This window comes from Phragmites australis, chromosome 15 (genome assembly GCF_958298935.1).
Source record: "Phragmites australis chromosome 15, lpPhrAust1.1, whole genome shotgun sequence".
NCBI lineage: Eukaryota > Viridiplantae > Streptophyta > Magnoliopsida > Poales > Poaceae > Phragmites > Phragmites australis.
In genome coordinates, this window is record NC_084935.1 from 4,557,190 (window position 1) to 4,576,129 (window position 18,940).

General features: G+C 46.4%; 3 protein-coding genes and 1 pseudogene across 3 annotated transcripts; all 4 read left to right on the forward strand.

Annotated features, from left to right (window-relative positions):
• The first annotated feature begins 352 nt into the window (after nucleotides 1-352).
• Nucleotides 353-5,114, forward strand: LOC133892679 (ribosome biogenesis protein WDR12 homolog). The gene is made up of 14 exons (XM_062333581.1): nucleotides 353-652; nucleotides 735-835; nucleotides 934-1,040; nucleotides 2,287-2,322; nucleotides 2,454-2,536; nucleotides 2,663-2,730; nucleotides 2,827-2,937; nucleotides 3,031-3,165; nucleotides 3,616-3,759; nucleotides 4,022-4,130; nucleotides 4,210-4,346; nucleotides 4,437-4,472; nucleotides 4,552-4,683; nucleotides 4,825-5,114. Exons 1-13 carry the CDS (start codon nucleotides 493-495, stop codon nucleotides 4,642-4,644), a joined length of 1,320 nt encoding a protein of 439 aa, XP_062189565.1. The 5' UTR covers nucleotides 353-492; the 3' UTR covers nucleotides 4,645-4,683; nucleotides 4,825-5,114.
• A 761-nt stretch (nucleotides 5,115-5,875) lies between these two features.
• LOC133892682 (protein PELPK1-like) lies at nucleotides 5,876-6,599 on the forward strand. The gene has a single exon (XM_062333583.1). The coding sequence runs from the start codon at nucleotides 5,888-5,890 to the stop codon at nucleotides 6,287-6,289; it is 402 nt and encodes a 133-aa protein (XP_062189567.1). The 5' UTR covers nucleotides 5,876-5,887; the 3' UTR covers nucleotides 6,290-6,599.
• Nucleotides 6,600-14,129: 7,530 nt separating this feature from the next.
• On the forward strand, nucleotides 14,130-14,669 carry LOC133892683 (uncharacterized). Its single transcript, XM_062333584.1, has one exon. The coding sequence runs from the start codon at nucleotides 14,130-14,132 to the stop codon at nucleotides 14,667-14,669; it is 540 nt and encodes a 179-aa protein (XP_062189568.1).
• A 105-nt stretch (nucleotides 14,670-14,774) lies between these two features.
• On the forward strand, nucleotides 14,775-15,470 carry LOC133892680 (uncharacterized; annotated as a pseudogene).
• The last annotated feature ends 3,470 nt before the right edge of the window (nucleotides 15,471-18,940 follow it).

An 18,940-nucleotide genomic window follows, 5' to 3' on the forward strand; every position in this document is an offset into this window, starting at 1 on the left:
GAATAAAGATTATCTCGGCCTCTAGATCACGTGATGCACATGACAAACATAGCTACGGCATAGAGCATCAGAACTTATGAACGGGTTAGAACATTATGTAGATAAATCTTGAGATAACTTGATGGAAGTGAGCACAGTGTCACACTTGTCAGTAGCATTTGCAAGACAGACAAAAAAAAAACTAGTCTTCGTGTTGACACTGATGACTGAACACTTGAATGGAGGCAGCAGTGATTCCTCGCAGCAAAAAAATAAAAATTAGAAAAATTAGAAAACCAGAAGTGAGAACTCAGACTCAGGTGTTAGCGGCTAATAAATACAATCGCTTCTCTTTGCAGTCGCTGCAACTGGGACCCACAAAACCGAAACCCTAACCAAATAGACCCACCATTCGAACACGCCAAACCCTTCTCCGACCCTTCCCGCCGCCGCCACTCACACCACCACCTCCTCCTCACCCCCCCCCCTCTCTTCCCGTCCGCCGTCGTCGCCATGGACGCCGGCGGCGCCTCCGACGCCTCGCGCCAGGTGCGCGTGCGCTTCGTGACGAAGCTGCCGCCCCCGCTTCGCGCGCCGCCCGCCGCCATCGCCGTCCCCGCCGACCTCTCCCGCATGGGTCTCTCCGAGATCGTCAACAGCCTCCTGCTGGCCGGTGAGCGCCTCGCGACCCAATCCGAGCCTTGCTAGAGCGGGACAACTCACGGGTTACTAAGCCTTTCGCTTCTGTTTCGCAGCCGAGCCGGACCACCAAGCGCAGCCCTTCGACTTCCTCGTGGATGGAGAGCTCGTGCGGCTGCCGCTCCGGCAGTTCCTCATCGCCAAAGGCATCTCTGCGGTAAGATTTTTTGTTCGGAGGCTTGTTTTTTCGGAGGTGTTGCTGTGGCAGGATATGGTTGTGAATTGTGTCGATGATTCGGTGCGAACGTTTTGCAGGAGAGGGTGCTGGAGCTCGAGTACGTGAAAGCCGTGGCGCCGAGGAAGCAGGAGGAGCCCTGTCCCCACGATGACTGGGTTAGTGCGGTCGATGGATCGAACCCGAGGTATGGTTTAGGTGGTCAATCAGGTGTCTTGCTGGTTATGTAGAAAACTGTTAGCTGTGGAAGTTACTGATCTGGAATGGATGTTCTTTTCTTTCATTTGTCATACTATCTGTAACGGTTAGATGACTTGGGTTTGAATTTTGGATTTGAGGTCTTTAGGATGCACCTTATTTTGATATGAGAGGTCAGTGGATGCACAAAATTGATTTGGCTAAGTTCACAGTATGTCAGTGCATGGTTGTACTTCAGGTTAGTTAACATTTTTTTGGATAAATACCTATCTAGACTTTGTTGACATTGGCTTTCTAATAAAGCAGCAGGGCATTAGTCCCAGTTAGGAGGGAACATGCCAAGGGATTTTAGCAGTCGGATTCGAACGGAACCCAAGCCACAGAAATAGATGTAAAATGGCAATTTCAACCGTCATATGCTGTTCCTCCATCCTTTTATATTTGACGCTTTAGACTTGAGCACGTTTATGTTGGGGCCTGGTTCGCTCACATAGGTCGTAGGAGTAACTTCTGGTAGCCGAGGCCCAAGGCAGGCCGCAGGCATACTGGCGGTAACAGGAAAACAGAGGAGTCAGGTGCACTTGCCTAATAGTCCTGTAGTAATATTCTAGTCTGAAACTCTTCTAATCTAATACCCTGGCTGAACTCCTAGATGGAAGCCTCCTCCTCCTGCTCAGTTTGTTGCTCGGCTTGGACTCACCCTTGTGCAGTGTGCTGTGCATCAACCTTTTGCACCTGACGCTGCTGCTCCTATTGCATGTCCTTCCTCCTTGAGTAGCGACGACACCACTAGGAGTCAACAACAACCTATTAACAAAAAGCACATCAAGACCACATACCCTATTAAGTCTGTCCCCCTTGCCACATATTTAAACGCTTGTCTCATAAGCCACCCATTTTTTATTGTAGTGACAAATCACCAATGAACATAGGCATTGGGTCTTCTGAAATATACATACACCAAAAGAGGTAGGGACATTTTAGAAAGTTGTATTCATGTATCCTCTTGAATCATACAACTGATAAAAAAGAACGCTTCATCACCTCTAATATCTAGTAAAGAACAGCGGATGTGATACACTTGTACACAGTGACACATTTGATTGTTTCCTTTGAATATAGATAGACAGAATTTGTGCATTGACATTCAAATGAACTTTTTTTTTAATCTAGAATCTTTATTTGAAGTTTTTCTTTCATGTTTCCATATTACTAAACTATTTGTTGTTTGGCAGTTTCATATTAACTGGTTGCTACGATGGTCTTGCAAGGTATGCCTCACTCAGATTTCTATTCTTCTGTTTTACTCTGGTAGAAAAGGCACACACATGAAAGTGCCAAAATTGTTGCAAGAAAATCATGTGGAATTGTTGTATGTCTTACCATTTCATTTCTTGCTTAGAATATGGAAAGACGGAGCAGTATGTACACAAGTTTTGGAGGGGCACAGCGGTGCAATTACTTCTACTAGATTCATCAATAAAGGTTAGCATTTACAAAATAATCACATTTGTTTATTATTGTTATGATCTCATCCCTTCCACAAATATTCTGCTTCATTGTCACATTTTCATATTTTTTATGCTACTGACATAAATAATATTATTCCAGGAGTTGAAACCAAGGGCAGTCTGCATGTAGTGACTGGCTCGAAGGATAGGTCATTGCGCCTATTCAAGGTAAATATACTTTTTTTTTTTTGCTTTTCTTTCAGGATCTTATTTATTGTCATAATAGTTTTCTTACATCCTACATTATGCTTTGCACTCCTGAAGTGTGAAACGTCGGTCAATATGGACTACCAAAAGCGGGTTGGGGCTTACAAAATTCTTCGCGGGCACACATCATCTGTTCAAAGTATTTCTATAGACCCTTCCAGAAATATGGTAATGATCACTTGATCTGGTCTTCTGCATCAATGCTGTCGCTGTATTTACTTATTTTATAAGTTCCATCTGACCTCTTTGTTGAGTACCTAGCTATGTTCTGGTTCCTGGGATAGCACCATCAAGCTGTGGGCGGTCGAAGGGTCAGAAGAAGATGGTGACACTGTCTCATTGAAGAAGAGAAGGATGAATTCTGACTCATCTGGACCTGAAGAGTCTCAGTTAGAGGTACTTGTTACAATCTAATCGGGATTCCTGGGTCTTGTATGCATAATGCCAAGGCTGTAGAGTATATTTGTCTGTTGATTGATTTAGGAAGTCACGTACTTTCATCACTTTATTTGGTATTCTGGTGTTTCCCCCTTGGTGCGTTGGCCTATGGTTATAGAGGGTATGAATACTCAGCTGCAAAATGGTTTGGTTTCAGTTTATGGCTACTCCTGGCTTTCCATAGTGCTGTTTCTGGACTAGATCAAATAATTCAAGTTATTGAGTTGAAAATGGGCAGGCTCATGCTTTTCAAATCCTTGTCCTATGATAGATTTAACATGTATTAATTACCATGATTTTGAGGGAGATGAAAGGTTGACACTTTCTGTTAGCACGTTTTTTTTCTCTTTGGTCACGAACTCATGATAATTCCCACCTCTCACAATTTGGAATCCTGCTGTACTCCAGGGTTCAGCCACTTCAACACTTCTGGGACATACACAGTGTGTTACTGCTGTTGCCTGGCCTGAGCAGCAAACAATATATTCAGCTTCTTGGGATCATTCTGTTCGGCAGTGGGATGCCGAAACAGTGAAAGAAACATGGAATATGGTAAGAAAAATGTATCTTTATATTGCAAACTATGTAGCTTTGTAGTAACAACTTTTCTATGCTATTTGATTGGCAACTCCAAATTTAAGTGCTGATTTTCTCTGCAGTCTGTCTATTGCAGCGAATAAGAAAGTCACTAGTTAATTTTTTACTATTAAATGTGGAAGATTCATAAAGCTAGTCGGACTATCCTGTTCTGTTCCATAACTGATTTTTTTCTGACTTCACTAAGTTCACTTTTATGTCCGAACCTTTTCCATAGGTTTGTGGGAAGGCCTTGAATTGCTTGGATTGTGGTGGCGAGGGCTCTTCACTGATTGCTGCTGGTGGCTCTGACCCTGTCTTGAGGGTATGGGACCCTCGCAAACCTGGTAAATATATTATAAGTATGCTTTTAATTATCTTTCTTGGACCACATCCAAACTAGCTGATATATTTTCCCTCAAACAGGAACTCTAGCTCCTATTTTTCAGTTCTCCTCTCACTCAAGCTGGATCACTGCTTGTAAATGGCATCCAAGTTCCTGGTTTCATTTGATATCGTCTTCGTTTGATGGGAAAGTGATGTTGTGGGACCTAAGAACAGCAGTATGATTCTAATATTCTCGTTCTCTTCCTCACTTGCTCACCAGATTGTTGCTTAAAACAATTCTTTAATGATTTTACTCTTGTCTGCAGTGGCCGCTTGCTTCTGTGGACTCGCACAAAGATAAGGTATTCTCTTTGTGGTGTTTCTTTTTCCATATTTCAGGTGAAAGAAAATGAGGCATTGAGCTAACCTTGGTGGTTGCAGGTTTTGTGTGCCGACTGGTGGAAAGGGGACAGCGTGATCAGTGGTGGAGCTGATTCCAAGCTATGTATCTCATCTGGGATCGAAATTGTGTGAGAAGATTTTCCACATGTTTCTTGTGTCCATGCTATTGAGGTTTGAACTTTTCTCATTCGTCATTATCTTAAATAGCCCAATTTATTTTTCCTCACTTCAAATAGTTAGATATCTGCTTTGCCCTTGCCGAACTCTTTAGGTGCTTCATAGCCACTAGCTAACTGCTGTTCAATTGCACAGATAATATTGGTTGACAAGTCATCCCTAAAAGCCAAACAATGTCAATTGTGGTTGAGAACATATGCACCAATTGTTCGTCAGACCAAGGTACCACATGGAGCTTGCCATTTGTGTATGCACTTATGCATGAGCCTGCATAAGTAAGATCCATAGTAATGGATTGCCACACTTTGCTCATCAACCTTTTGCTTGTTATGTCGTTTGGTGAAATTGACACTAAAATCGATATATTATTGCAAGATCATGAATTATAGTTCTGAGTTGATTGTTGGGCTGGCCGCTTTGCTTCATCCTGGTGTTACTTAACAGTGTCAATGTCAAGTGGTGAACTTTAATTGGTAGACTATGCTAATTACATTTTTAGAATCATAATCTATGTGTTCAGGTGAAAGGAAATCCTAGAGCCACACAACCTAGCATATGAATTGTGATGACCGTTATCTGTGTAGTAGAGTACTTGCATAGCACAGCTGGTTTCGTTGAAAGAAACTTACCACCTGTAGTTAGCCTAACTGGGTCGAAAGATCAGAATGTGGGCTATGTGGTATTGATGTCGTGATAGTGAATTTCATTGTGCTCGATACCTCACCAGGTTGATACATGAAACCAAAGAGGACAAGAAAGAAAGCGTTGGCAATCTCACTCCCAGGATTGAGACATGACTGCTTCGCAGTAGCTTTGTATAGCTCAAATCAGCTGGATTCTGAACTCGCTGTCGTGGCAATGCTTGTACTAGTAATTCATCTGCTGAGTTTGTGCTCCCTTGGGCATGCCGTTTCCTCTTAACTGGTGGCCTAACCACCGTGTGTGCTCGCACCTGTCCTGTGCACGAACATGAGCGCACCACCGCTCACCAGACTGCTGACTCTTTTCTCAACCAAATCGTCCGGCGAGCGTAGACTCCGGGGAGGACAGGGGCACACCAGCACCAAGCACCAACTTGGTAGCAGTCGAGCAGATGACCAACCGAAGTCCTAGGGCGCCGGATTGTCGCAACACGATGACACGCACAACGCCTTTGCGCCTACAGGCTATAAGTACCGCGTCGCTCTTCGCCTCTTCCATGCCCCGTTCTCTCATACAAAGCAAGCTCAAACTCGCGAATCGTACGAGCGGATCCAGCATGGCCTCGAGAACCGCCGTGCCCTCCCTCGTGCTCCTCGCGCTGCTGTTCTCGTGCATCGTCATGAGCAGCGCGGCGAGGAGGCTGGAGGAAGCGTCGCCCAAGGAGGAGGAGGAGTTCCCGCCGCACCTGACCGTGCCGGAGCTGCCAGTGCCAGAGCACGAGCTGCCCCCGCTGCCCAAGGTCGAGCTGCCTCCGCTCCCGGAAGCGCACCTGCCGCCATTCCCGGAGGTCGACCTGCCGCCGAAGCCCGAGCTGCCAAAGGTGGAGCTGCCGCCGAAGCCCGAGATCCCCGCCATTCCAGAGTTCCACTTCCCGGAGCCAGAGGCGGCTAAGCCATGATGCACGATCAGGCCTGCGTCCTATATGCCGTGCTAGCTACTCCGTTGGTCGTGTATACGTATCTGTCTGTGTTGTTGTCGTGTGTCCGGCTGTCCGTCCGGTCGTAGCGTTGCTCGTGCTCTTTCCTTTTGTTTTTCAGCGATTGTGCCAAGTATGTACGTATGCACGAGGCTGTCCTGTTCTGTGACTCGTGAGCGATGGCCTGATGATGCTAGCCACCTGCCCGCACGGATCGACGCTTTTGTATAAGGGTCCTTGTATCGTGGAGGTTTATCAATAAAGGATTGATCTCACAGTTAGCAGAAAAGGTGTTTCTAGACGTTCAGTCCATGCATGCTTTTCTGTGGTTCAGTGATTTCTGTCATCGGACAGCGTGGGCAACGTGTACTCTGCAATCTGCAGTGAACGTGCAAAGATGAGTCCATAAACATGTAACGGCAACACGGGAAAAAACTGAGTGGTTCGAATTATTCAGTCGACTTCATGCACCGGTCGTGCTGTCACACGTTCTCTCAACTCGACGCTTCTTAGCTTCCGTACGGCGTTGCGCCCCTCGATGCTGGCGCCGCCCGCAGTGCGCTCGAGCACAAGATGTACCTCGGCCCCCGCTGCCGCCGCGTCCGCCACCTGGGCCGAGCCCGAGCTTGTGCGAAGGTGGACGGGGCCGAGCTCGAGGCGGCGAAAGTGGAGGCCGAGCTCGCGATGGGGATGAGCTCCCGACGGGCGAGGCCGAGCTCGAGGCGGCGGAGGCGTAGGCTGAGCTCGCAGGCAGAGGCGGAGCTCGCGGGTGGAGGCCGAGCTCCCGGCGAGCGAGGCTGAGCTTGAGGTGTGGCAGAGGTGGAGGCCAAGCTCGTGACGGGATGGCGCGTCGGGCAGCATGGGCCATGGGGTCGACGAGGCCGGTGGAGGACGAGGGGCCGAGCGGCATTGTCACGGTGGTGAGACAGAAGCCAACCGGGGTGTGGCAGGGAGCAGAGGCAGGAGGACGAGCGGGGGACTCGTATACTCAGGCATCACGAAGCAATGTCGCCGAAATAAAGAGTGATTTAAATCTCGATGAACAGTACAATAACATTATCTATTGTAGCGATTTTACTGTTCATCAGTGATATTACTTTAGTAATATCGGAGGATGCGAGTCCATAAACAGGTGAGGTGAGAGGCTGTTGAATGGATAAGGAGTGGGGGGCGCTCCTAGAAGAAGCGAGACAGAGAGTTGTTTTTGGGTTTGGGTTAGAGTAAGATAGAGAGACCGTTGGAGATGAGTTTTAGATTAAAATATTTATTTTGGCTATAGAAAACTATTTATAAAATCTTTTAAAAATACTCTAAGAACAACACAGCCTCTGAAGCAGCATGCACAATCTTCTATACAAACATGTGCTCACAAACCGATTCAAATAGTTACCTACACTGTTGGGACCTATGGAAATAATAAAAAAAGGGAAAACCTTCCAACAGCAGCATATCGGTGAAGACCGCGCTCTAAAACTTATCCAGCAGGACATCCATCACTTGCACCTGGTAACCTGCTGATCAAACAACGGAGATTTAAATTTTCACTATAACCATCAGTTGTTCTTTGAACATAGCTTTCTCTGTTTTTTTTCAGATCCCCCGAGACTTTTGCTCTTGTCAATCTTTCCTACCTGCTTGAATGACAACGGAGATTTAAAACTTTTTTGGGGGAGATTGAATGACAACGGAGATTTTAAACCTTTCATTGTTAATCTTGAATTTGTGCAGCTGCAATGAAAGGAACTGAGCATAGAAGCACTTGCCAAGTTTCAAAATAGCTCCAAGAGTTTAGGTCATAGGTGTTCCCTGGAACATGCCATCGCAACTTAACAGGTGATCTGATCTGACGACAGTTCAGAGCTGACAAGCATGCACCTCTATCCCGCAACTTCCCTCAACGTAGCGCGCGCAGCGCTCACCAACCTGATGTCCTGATCTCTCAGTTTCGAACAAAATCATCAGCCAAATACATGCCCAAAGGCCGGATCACACGAGCACCCATGAACCAACCGCAGAAGGAGGATGTCAAAGCAAAAGCATCCGCGCTCTGGCGACCTACTGCCGCCGCATTCTTCCATCCACCGCCGCCGTGCCTTGTATTGATCTGAGCCTGTTGCAAAGAGGAGGTGTAGCCAACCTAGATGGATCTAAACCTAATCGGTAACTTACTCCTTGGTTTATGTTAGCTTGTCTCGCTTGTGAAACCCTCTAATGATTTGTTTGGGCTTGTCCTTCGTAGGGGCCCCAGGCTTCATTTATATAGGGGGTATCGTACGTCTTTTGGAGTCTTCTTTCCTGTTCTAGGAGATAACTTCTCTATTTATGGGATATCCTGAGTGCCTACGAGTAGTTTTCTTTCATCTAGGGATCTTTTTCCTGAAGATAGAGATATGTTCCGAGAATTACGGGAAATCATGAGGTGTCCGAATATGGCAATTATCCAGTAGTCATCGTTAAAATATGTCATATCTCTCTATCTTATGTACATCATATTTAATTATTGTTCGACTGATCCCTGATTACTCACCAAATGCACAAGATTTGTGTTTAATTATCAAAACCATAAGAAAAGGGATAAGTGCGCAAATCTAGGAACAAAACTATCAGGATCTCGCAAAATTGAAGACAACTGCACCAAGCATGCCTCAATTAGAATTTTTAGGGCCTGTTTGGTTACCCGCATGCCCTCAGCTTGACTCGTATAAGTCATGCAGGTTGAGTTGAGACATGCTGGAGAGATGCAGTAGGGTCTGTTTGGTTGGCTGCATGTGCTTAGCCTGACTGAGAAGAGATTGTGTTTGGTTGTCCGCATGAGTATATGTTGTAATACAAAGGAACTCACTTTTTTACCAAATAACCTAGGGTTAAAAATATTTTTATAAATTAGTACATCACATGATAAGAATATTAGTGATTTTTTTTATGATTTTTGGAGAATTTAATTAAATATTAACTTAGGCTTTTTATCAAACTAATTAAAATAGGTTGCTAGTAAGCTCTAGTTCGCTCATGAAAATGTTTAGAATTTTTGGACCACTCTGTTACCTTTAAATAAAATCGAGAGTTAAATAAAAAAATTCATGTGTACAATGAATTTGCCCTGTTCCGAGCAGGCCCGGCGGATACGGCCGAATCCTGCGTACGCACGGAGCCAGGCTGGGGCAATGCGCTTGCACGGGCGGATGCAGGTGCGAGCGAGCGGTCCAGGCAACCAAACATGCATCCCACGCCCACAAATGCATGCGTCGGTGCTTGCACGAGCGGAGCAGAGGAACCAAACACGCTCTTAGAAGGTTTGGAGGGGTACCACATGACCATACAGTTGCTCGTCGGGATCAACGCGTCAAATTGTGCAACTTTTGTGAAGGCTCCCGGGCAAAATATCTTCAAGAGGTGCTACAAAATCCTATTATGTGGGGGTTATAAAGAGAGGGTGTCAATCTAGATAAGAGGCATCCATGCGCACAACACCATCCAAAGATATTACGTCACCGCCACACTACTGTAGCTAGGGTTCATATCGCCGCCATCCATCTCCACCATTAGAACCCTTGTGCTATACCATAAACAAATGTCTCTCAGTGTACTCTATCATCGCATCAAGTAATTATGTTTGCATCCATCACCACAGCTCTTGATGGGTCGGCCTGTTGACAAATCTACCCATATATTCGATCGACTCTTGGGAACAACTGTGTGATGTCTTTTGCACAAATTTTTAGGGGACATATAAGCGCCCTGGGAAGGAGGACGATCTCCTCCACCTCCTACAAGAACCAAAGGAGTCGCTTGGGAGTTAATCAAGCGATTCAGTAACGTGAGAAATACGATCCCAGAGATTACCGATCCCTTGATCATTTGTGCCTTCTGACAAGGCATAAGCGGTTGGAGGTTGATCGAAGACATGGCTATGTGACCTCCTTAAGATGTTAGAGAACTCTTTGAGTTGGCCAACTGTTGTGCATCTACCAAAGAAGCTATTACATGGAACTGGTTGATGGACATAGGGGACAAATTGCCTCAGTCGGGATAAGAGGCTGAGGGATCCAAGTGGGCTGAGAAGCGCAAACCTAGTAGGAAGTCAGACAAAGCCAAGAAGAAGAACAAGATGGGCGAGTATAATGTCATGATCACATCTCATGATAAGACTTATATACCCAGGAAGACCTCCGATAAAGGGAAGAAGTTGACAGCTAGGGAGAGATAAAAAAAAGAGATGGTGCTCCTTCTACAAGTAGGACACTCATGACATAGAGTTCTCCTGAACTAGGTTCAAGCAGCTTGAGCAGTAGCAAAAGGGTCTGCACTCGGGGAAGGCCTCAGGCTCCAAGCCGTCAGAAGATGACGACGACCTCCCATTCCAAGAGGGCCCTCACGAGGTGAATCACATCTTTTTTTTTTGGGGGGGGGGAGGGGGTTACTTCGACTAGTCTGACTGTCCTAAAGTCGTTAGTAAACCAGGCTACAATCCGATAGGGTCAAGCCGAACATTAACAACTGTAAGGTAAACTGACTACTTACCGATGGAGGGAGTTCCCTTAATATCTTGTTTCTTGGTGCATTAGATAACATGCATGTACCTAGATCCAAGATCAAGCTAGTGAAGTATGCCTTTTATGGAATCATATTAGGCTCTTAGTCCAAGCCGCTTGGGCAAGTCTCGCTACACGTTACTTTCAGGAATGTGGAGAATTTCCGAACAGAGAAAATCTAGTTTGATGTGGCCGACTTCGATACAACATATAACGCCATTCTTGATCAGCCAGCCCTAGCGAAATTCATGGATGTGGTCTACTACATGTACCAGTCCCTAAAGCTTCCAAGTTCCAAAGGACTTATCAATGTCCAAGGCGACAAACACATGGCGTTGAAGTGCGTCAGGAAAAGCCTCGAGTTGGTTGAATAGGTACCCCCTCCACAAAGACAATTATGTGGAGGAAGAGCCGAAGCTCTCAAAGCCCAAAGTTACTCCTAAACAGGGCAAAGGGGTTAAGGTCATTCCTCGAGATCCAACAAAATTAGCCAAGCTCATCAGGGTCAACACTGTGTTGGGCCCAAACTGGAACTCAGGCACGCCAGCTCGTGGGATGCTGATCTACTCCAACAGTCTTATTTTTAGTAAGTAAATTAGGTTAGGTATATTTCATTTATCCTACCAGAATAATAGAGTTGGGTTGTTTCCTAGAAACAATGTGCAATTTTATGCTATCTATTCTCTCATAATACTTAATCACCGACTTCCGGTTCTTGTAGATCTTCACTAGTCCGATGACTTTTTTGCATCCTAAGCATGGATAAAAGGTAGGAATGTAATTTTCACTTTTAAATACTACATCTTCTCTAACTTCTAACTATCCAAGAGAAAAGTTCTACTTCAATCGAATAGTCGGGGGCTAGGGAAATAGAATCTTTCTCTCTTAAACTTTGATTGTCCGATCAATACATCTGTTATACAATTGAACAGTCGAGGGCTAGGGGAAAGTATATCACCCATAGAGCAATTTAGAAAGTTTCGCTATGTTGCTTGATGACGTCTACCCTTAGATGGTTAGTTCAAAAGAGGCTTAAGACAAAACTGCAAGGACTTGACGATGGGCTAAGCACATTTATGAGTACACACAAATCAACGTGTTTGTAACACTTGAGACAATAATACATCCTATTCAGAGTCGTACGTGGAAGAAGTCACCAGAGGTGTTCCTTGCCTAACCTCTCGACGCTATAGACACATCAAAAGAAGTCAAGTCGTTCTAAGCCACATGATAAATTGTTTAAACTCCCAAAAGAAGTTTGACAAATCTGAAATATGTTATAGGTTCAGACTCACTCGAAGGCGAATACTGGGAGAGTTCAAAATTGATTACATAAATAAACAAAAAACGTTCAGGGATTCGCAGGAGGATCTCACAGCTCCGGAGCCTCGGTGATAACTGAAGCAACACGAGCACCCTTCTGCTCGAAGCTGGCTATCTCCGAAAGATAACACGTGAAGCCCCGCATGATGACGTCCTAGTTGATCTGAGGGAAGTAACTCTTGAGACATCTCAACGTACTCGCTAGGCACTCACGAGTCACCTCCTTCTATTTCTAGAGGCTTGGGTGCTAGGCTACTCACAGCCAATTGCTGAAGGTCTCCCCCACCTAGAGCAATCTGCTAAAGGTAACCCATGGCGTAGGCATCCCATAGAAATGGGAGCGATTGGTTGGACTTCTAGATATATCGGTTGAAGGACGCAAAAGCTTTCTTCGCCACTGGGATCATGGCCTCTGACTACTTCTGAAGGATCTTTGTGTCCTCCCGTGCCGAAGTCTCTGACTCCTTTAGCCGCTCCACCTCAGCTGCTCCACCTCAGCTGTGAGCCCTGAACAACAAATCCCACCACAACATCCCATTGAATTATTTTGTTGATATGTGAAAAGAGGATGTTGAGTTCCCCATCGCTAAATCACAATCTTAGCCACCCAAATTAGTACAACACCAACAAAAAGCTATTGCAACAACCAAAAAGAGGCACTACAACAACCATAAAAAGCTATTGCAACATGCAGGAAAATATCTCCATCTCAGCTCGATGCAGCAATTTGTACAATAGCAAACAAGATCCACATCCACATCATCCAGAAAAAGCTTCTGCAACGTCTAGAAAATTCTTTGCAACAATTCAACTTATGTTTTTTGGAACATCAAGTGAAAGCTACTGCAACATCCAGAAAATACCGTTGCAACATATCAACCTACTTATTGTAACACACGAACTTGGATCCATACGAGAGTGAGAAGGACAAGAGAAAGAGAGAGGAGGGAGAAAGGGAGAGGCACACCAAGTAGGGAAGGTTCTTGTCTCCTCTACCCCTTCCCCTTCCCCTCTTTCTTCCTCAATAACTGATGTAGCTTCTTCCCACATCGATTTTTCTTTAATTGGAAATTTTCAGCTTTGAATCGAAAGCTTTTAGTCTTGAATTGGAAGATTGTTGCCACGAATTGAAAGTTTTATCCCAGATCAAATGATTCTTCATGCGTGTCATATGTGTTCATTCCCAATTGAAAGTTCCCCCTGAAAGGAGACCTTATACACACAAATTGAAAGTTTACACTCCCGAATTGAAAACTTATAGTTGTGAATCGAGAGTTCTTAAACCGAAATTGTAAGTTTTTGGTTTCAAATCAAATGTTTTTAGCCCGAGTAGAAAGTTTGCGAAGGGAGGAGGGGATGGGGTAAGCGGTGACAAGGGAGCGACGGGCTTGCGCAGGAGAACGGAAGGTGGGAAATGAGGTGGGGAAGGATGAAGAGTGGGCCGTTGGCTTCGGTTCAAGGTCACATGGACTTCTTCCATAGCAGCCCATCAAGCTGCTTCCTTTTACCAGTCTAGCCTAGGCTCAGTCTCGCTGCGCCCTCTCGCCGCCATCCTGCTCAGCTGCCTGCTCCGGCCGCTGGGGAGCTCCGCTCTGGTCCTTCTTTTGTCCAACCACGCACCCCAGGTCCGCCGCTTATAGATCTATTTCATCTTCATCCTGTTTGGTCGAAAGCCAATTTCTTTTTCTCTTTATCTTCGTTATCTCTGATATGATGCCATCTCATCCTTTAAGGCACTGCTGCAAGTCGAATCCTGTTGTAAGACATTGCTAGAGATCGCAAGGGAGGACACAAGAAGAAAAGGGCAATCATCTAGTGGTTGGTACTCTCTCTTCCTTCCTCACAATAGATCTAGCAAGCGATTCGTCAAATCGAGGAGGTTGCCACTCAAAAATTATATTTTTCTCTCTAATTGTTCGTTTTGTTTTGTATGTCTGAACATTAAAAAAGGGCTGCTCGAATCGACGATGGGCCACTCGCGGCGGTTTCTGAATCTAATCGTGGACAGCCGCATTCCTGGCGTCAGGACGCTGAGCCGCATCGACCTAACGCGCCAGCAATTATTTTACCCTGCACCACCTCCACCACCAAACGGAAACGGATCAGAATCCGCAGCGGCGCAAGCCGACGCCGGCAATGAGGCGTCAACGATGGGGAGGATTCGGCTTTCCCCCCCGAGTGTCACCTTCCGAGCTTCAGCTGTGGACAACAAATGGAGGATCCACTGCTTCCCGCTCGCGGATCGCAGGGTGCTCTGTGCCGACCAGTCGGGGCGCACCTTCCTCTTCGACGCTGACACGCGCCACGTGGCGACCATGCCCAGCCTCCATAAACCCAAACGGATGCCCTTCTTCCTCTTCGTCCCCGGCGCCAGTGCTGACTCCAACTCCGACTCAAACTCCGACTCCGAAGCCGGATGGGACACCGAGGACTATGTTGGAGACGGTGTTGGCAGCCTCTTCGTCATGGACGGATGGCCCGATATGGAGCCGAGCTACAGCGACTAGCCGAGAAACCAGTTCGAGGCGTACATCTACCGCCAGCGCAGCGCTACCACCTTCAAGTCCTGGCAGTGCCAACTGCTCCCGCCGCCGCCGTACGTCCGTGACCCCATGTGGAGGAAGCTCCGCCCCAAGATCGTGTCCTATGCGGTGGTCGGTGGTGGCTCCCAGTCCCAGATATTGATATCAGCGGACGGCGCCGGCACGTACTGCATGGACACGGTGAGCCACACATGGAGCCAAGTCGGCAAGTGGATGCTACCCTTCTACGGCAAGGTTTAGTATGTGCCCGAGCTCAAGCTCTGGTTTGGCCTCTCCGCCAAGGACCAGTTGTCTGCTGCTGACCTCTCCACCATGGACTCCAAGCCACGGCTAGTGGGCACTTGGTGCAAGGAGTTTGACCCGCCCATGGAATGGCGGGAATCGCAGGAGCCTCAGCTTGTCAGCCTGGGCTCGGGGAGGTTCTGCATCGCAAGGTTCTTCCATACCACGACAGAGTATGGCTACTATGGCGATGAAGTAATTAACCGGGCATTTGCTGTCTTCACCGGTGTGGAGGTGGTGCCTCGTGTCTACGAGGGCAAACATGCTGGGAATGGCAGTATCAATGGGGGCAATGGCAGTAGCAATTCAAGCGGCAGCGGTAATGACAATGGCAATAGCAATGGCAGTAGCGACAGCAACGACAATGGCAAAGGCAATGGAAGCGGCAACGGTGGCAAAGGGAAAGTGAAACTCCGAATGATTAAGCATATATCGAGATGTCACACATCTACAAATGGCACTACCATTGAGTCGGTGTTCTGAACAATTATGGAGGCTTTGCTTTGCTTCCAAGAAGATTCCCCGAGTTGGCTTTTCGTGTACTCGCTAGTATCTTAATGGACTAAGTGGTATCCTCGTATTATTAATGTCATAAATTTGGACTTTGGTGGAGTGCACTTTTTTATCCATTGTGTGTAGTCTAACCCTACATGTCTCTAATAATTTTGGGACCTGGACTGTAAGAGACTAGTCGGCGTGTTTTCCTAATTTCAGGATGTGGACATGAAAGTCTCCCTGTGTTGTCCATTTATGTATTGTGGTATTGTCTCCTATTATTTATATGGAGGTATCGAGGCTTCAAACAAACTTTCATAAGTCTGTGGTAGTACCGATAAGATGTGACGCCATAAACCTGCCGGACGTGCTTGGGGCGCTCCCTGCACAAACACCGTGCTTCCCAATCAAATATTTGGGATTGCCGGTCACCGTGAGAAAGCTGAGGTGTGCGGATTTCCAACCGGTCCGGGACAAGGCATTGGGATCCCTGGTTAGTTGGAAAGGGGGGCTAATTGCCCCCAGTGGGAGACTGAGTCTCGTCAATCCGGTGCTGACCTCAATTCATTAAAGTAGTTGTTGGGGATGATCTCTCGTCTCTCTTCGTATGGCAAGTCGAGATCTACCGGTAGTTGAGCACTGATGGGTGTTGCAGTTGTGTTTCAGAAAATGCAGACGAAGGCTATAGTGGACCTTTGGTTAGAGCCCAAAGGTTTGCCTGCGACCTCCCTCGTCCGTGTAGGCGAAGGCCATGGCGGACCTTCGGCCAGAGCTCGAAGGTGGGTCTGCGACCTCTGCCGCCCGTGTAGGTGAAGGCTACGGCAGGCATTCGGTCGGAAGCCAAAGGTTGACCAGCGACTCCGCTCGCCTGTGCGGGCGAAGGCTCTGACGTGCCTTCGATCGGAGGCTGAAGGTCGACCCACGGCGTCGGAGAGCAGGAGCAAAGGTCGTGGTGAACCTTCGGTTGGAAGCCGGAGAGAGGCCCGCTGCGCAGTCATGAGACTGGTCGAAGACCACAAATGGACATCGAGGTCCACTTAGCCGCTCAGGTACAGTTGTAATTATGCAATTGTAATTATGCAAATGTACTTGATTGTACCATAATGCCTCCGAATATGTCAAGAATGTGACAGTTAAGAGGATAAAACTGTAAATCCTAGCATGGAGTGTTAGGTACGGACTATAAATAGGGTCATCATGTACCTGAAGTGATAGAAAAATCAAGATTATTCACCCACAACATGTGTCACACCCAGAAGCCTTCGGCTTTCCCTTAGAGCGAAGGTCTTCTTTGTTCGGGACCACGGTTGCAATAGTAGTGGATCTTAAAAACGGTTGACAAAATCAGGCGCCGCTTCTTATGGGTTGGCGTGGAAGCTCTGGTGAATGGAAAATGCAAAGTCAACTGGGAATAGACTTGCCGACCTACTAACTTGGAGGACTTGGCATTCTCAACTTGGAGAACTTCGCTAGATCCCTGTCTTTGATGGCTCTGGCAACAGTGAAGATCTAATTTACTGCCCAGGGTCGGAGCGGATATACCTTGCAATGAGACTGATAGACTCCTGTTCGGAGCCTGTACTGCCATATCCATCGGAGATGGTGCAAAGATTTCGTTCTAGCAATCCGCTTGGCTCCGAGGGCAGCGGCCCAAGGACCTAGCGCCGTTTGTCTTCGAAATATCGAAGGCGAAGAGCTGTACCCTTCGGGATGCTGTCAACAGCAGCTGCTGGTTACCCAGCCGTGCTTCGCTGTCAGGCCTGACGGGGAGCTTCATTGCGGAGTACGTGTGCCTGTGGTCTGTGGTTCGTCGAGTTGAGCTCCACCCCAACATTCAGGATGAGATAACCTGGAAGTTGACACCAACTGGTGAGTATTCAGCCCCCTCTGTATACAAAGCACAATTTCATGGCGTCGTGGCTACGGAGCTCCAATCCCTCATCTGGAAGGTCTGAGCCCCACCAAAATACAAATTTTTTGCATGGATGGCAGTCCAGAATAGGCTCTGAACTACGGATAGGCTAGCTTGGAGGGGATGGCCGCACAACCCGCTCTGTCTGTTATGCAGAGTAACCCGGAAAGCCTTCACCACCTATTCGCTGCTTGCAGGTTTTCCAGACTGGTCTGGGACTTGCTTGCCACTTGGATTGCCCAACCGACCCTATGCTCTAGTTCATGGTCATCGTCTACAAGGACACTCCAATGGTGGGCAGCTCGGGCATCCTACAGGACTGTCCCGAAAAAGGGCCTGAGGTCCCCATCATCTTAGTCTACTAGGAAATCTGAAGGAGCGGAACGCAAGAGTTTTTCAAAAAGAGGAGCGCTCTCGGCTCCAAATTGCACAACATATTAAACAAGAGGTGGGCATCTGGTGCTCTACTGGGACGTGGCGCCTAGCACATCTTGTTAGAGGAGAGTAGGCCTTTGTTTTTACCGGTCTTTTTTTTTGTCTTTTTTCTTTTTTTTTTCTTTTTCTGTACATAAACTATTTTATTAATATAATAGGTAGATCCCTGATTCTGGTTCAAATTATATATCCCACTACTGTAATCCAATTTGAAATGTGGACAACGCCAATGAATTGCTTCATAGATGACTTAGTTCGGACCGCAGCTCTAATCCAGCTCGTCTTGAAATATTCTATAAAAACTCTCTTGCTCAGCCACAGCATTTGTTCCATCAGATCGCATCGCACACACGACCACGCTTTGGCGCTTGAGGGTCACTGGGACTGCTGCTGAACACCTGCCTACAAAGTTCTTGCAAATTCAACTGCATTTTGTTGTTTCTCTTTCGATCCTTTTTCTTGCCTTTTTTTTTTTTTGCTTTGCCTTTAGTTTCCTGTTTTACTGTTATTTGCTTTGTACTCTGTTTTCAGATTTCAATGAATTCATAAGGTAGAGAATCCTCTACCTTTTGCCTGAAACTATTATTATTCTAAATTGACATCACCTATCTATATATAACAATCTCTCAGGCATCCCAAATGTAAGGTAGACGGTACGTACCAGCTCATAAGCTTTTGAAAAGGATCCGTGATGTTCTAAAAGATATTGAATTAATATATTTAAAACTAACCGATTCTAAAAATTTGACAAAACAAATCTATATCAATTTCTATCTAAATATATTTTAGATTTATATAGTGTGTCTACTCTATCGCTCAAAAGAGTTTACAATCTATAGCTAATTTTAACAAACTACTCTTGAAAATTAAATATGCAAAGGTAAATTGCAAGTATGTAATACGGAAACGTAAAGAAGGTGAAGAGAGCAAATTCGGCATAAATAGTTTTTATCACATGGTATCGATGGCATAAACACCACCCTAAGTCCATGTTGAAGCAGCCACCTAAGCTATTGCTCTCGGTCGACACCCGATCACGACCCCTAAGCCACCTAGACCTCAAGTAGATAGAGTCACCAAGCCACAGAGGTAAGACTCATCACAAGCCTCT

Coding starts and splice junctions, on each gene's coding strand:
- LOC133892679 (XM_062333581.1), top strand. CDS start 493: ATGGACGCCGGCGGCGCCTCCGACGCCTCGCGCCAGGTGCGCGTGCGC. Junction 2,938..3,030: donor TAGACCCTTCCAGAAATATG/GTAATGATCACT, acceptor TTGAGTACCTAG/CTATGTTCTGGTTCCTGGGA. Junction 4,131..4,209: donor ATGGGACCCTCGCAAACCTG/GTAAATATATTA, acceptor TCCCTCAAACAG/GAACTCTAGCTCCTATTTTT.
- LOC133892682 (XM_062333583.1), top strand. CDS start 5,888: ATGCCCCGTTCTCTCATACAAAGCAAGCTCAAACTCGCGAATCGTACG.
- LOC133892683 (XM_062333584.1), top strand. CDS start 14,130: ATGGGCCACTCGCGGCGGTTTCTGAATCTAATCGTGGACAGCCGCATT.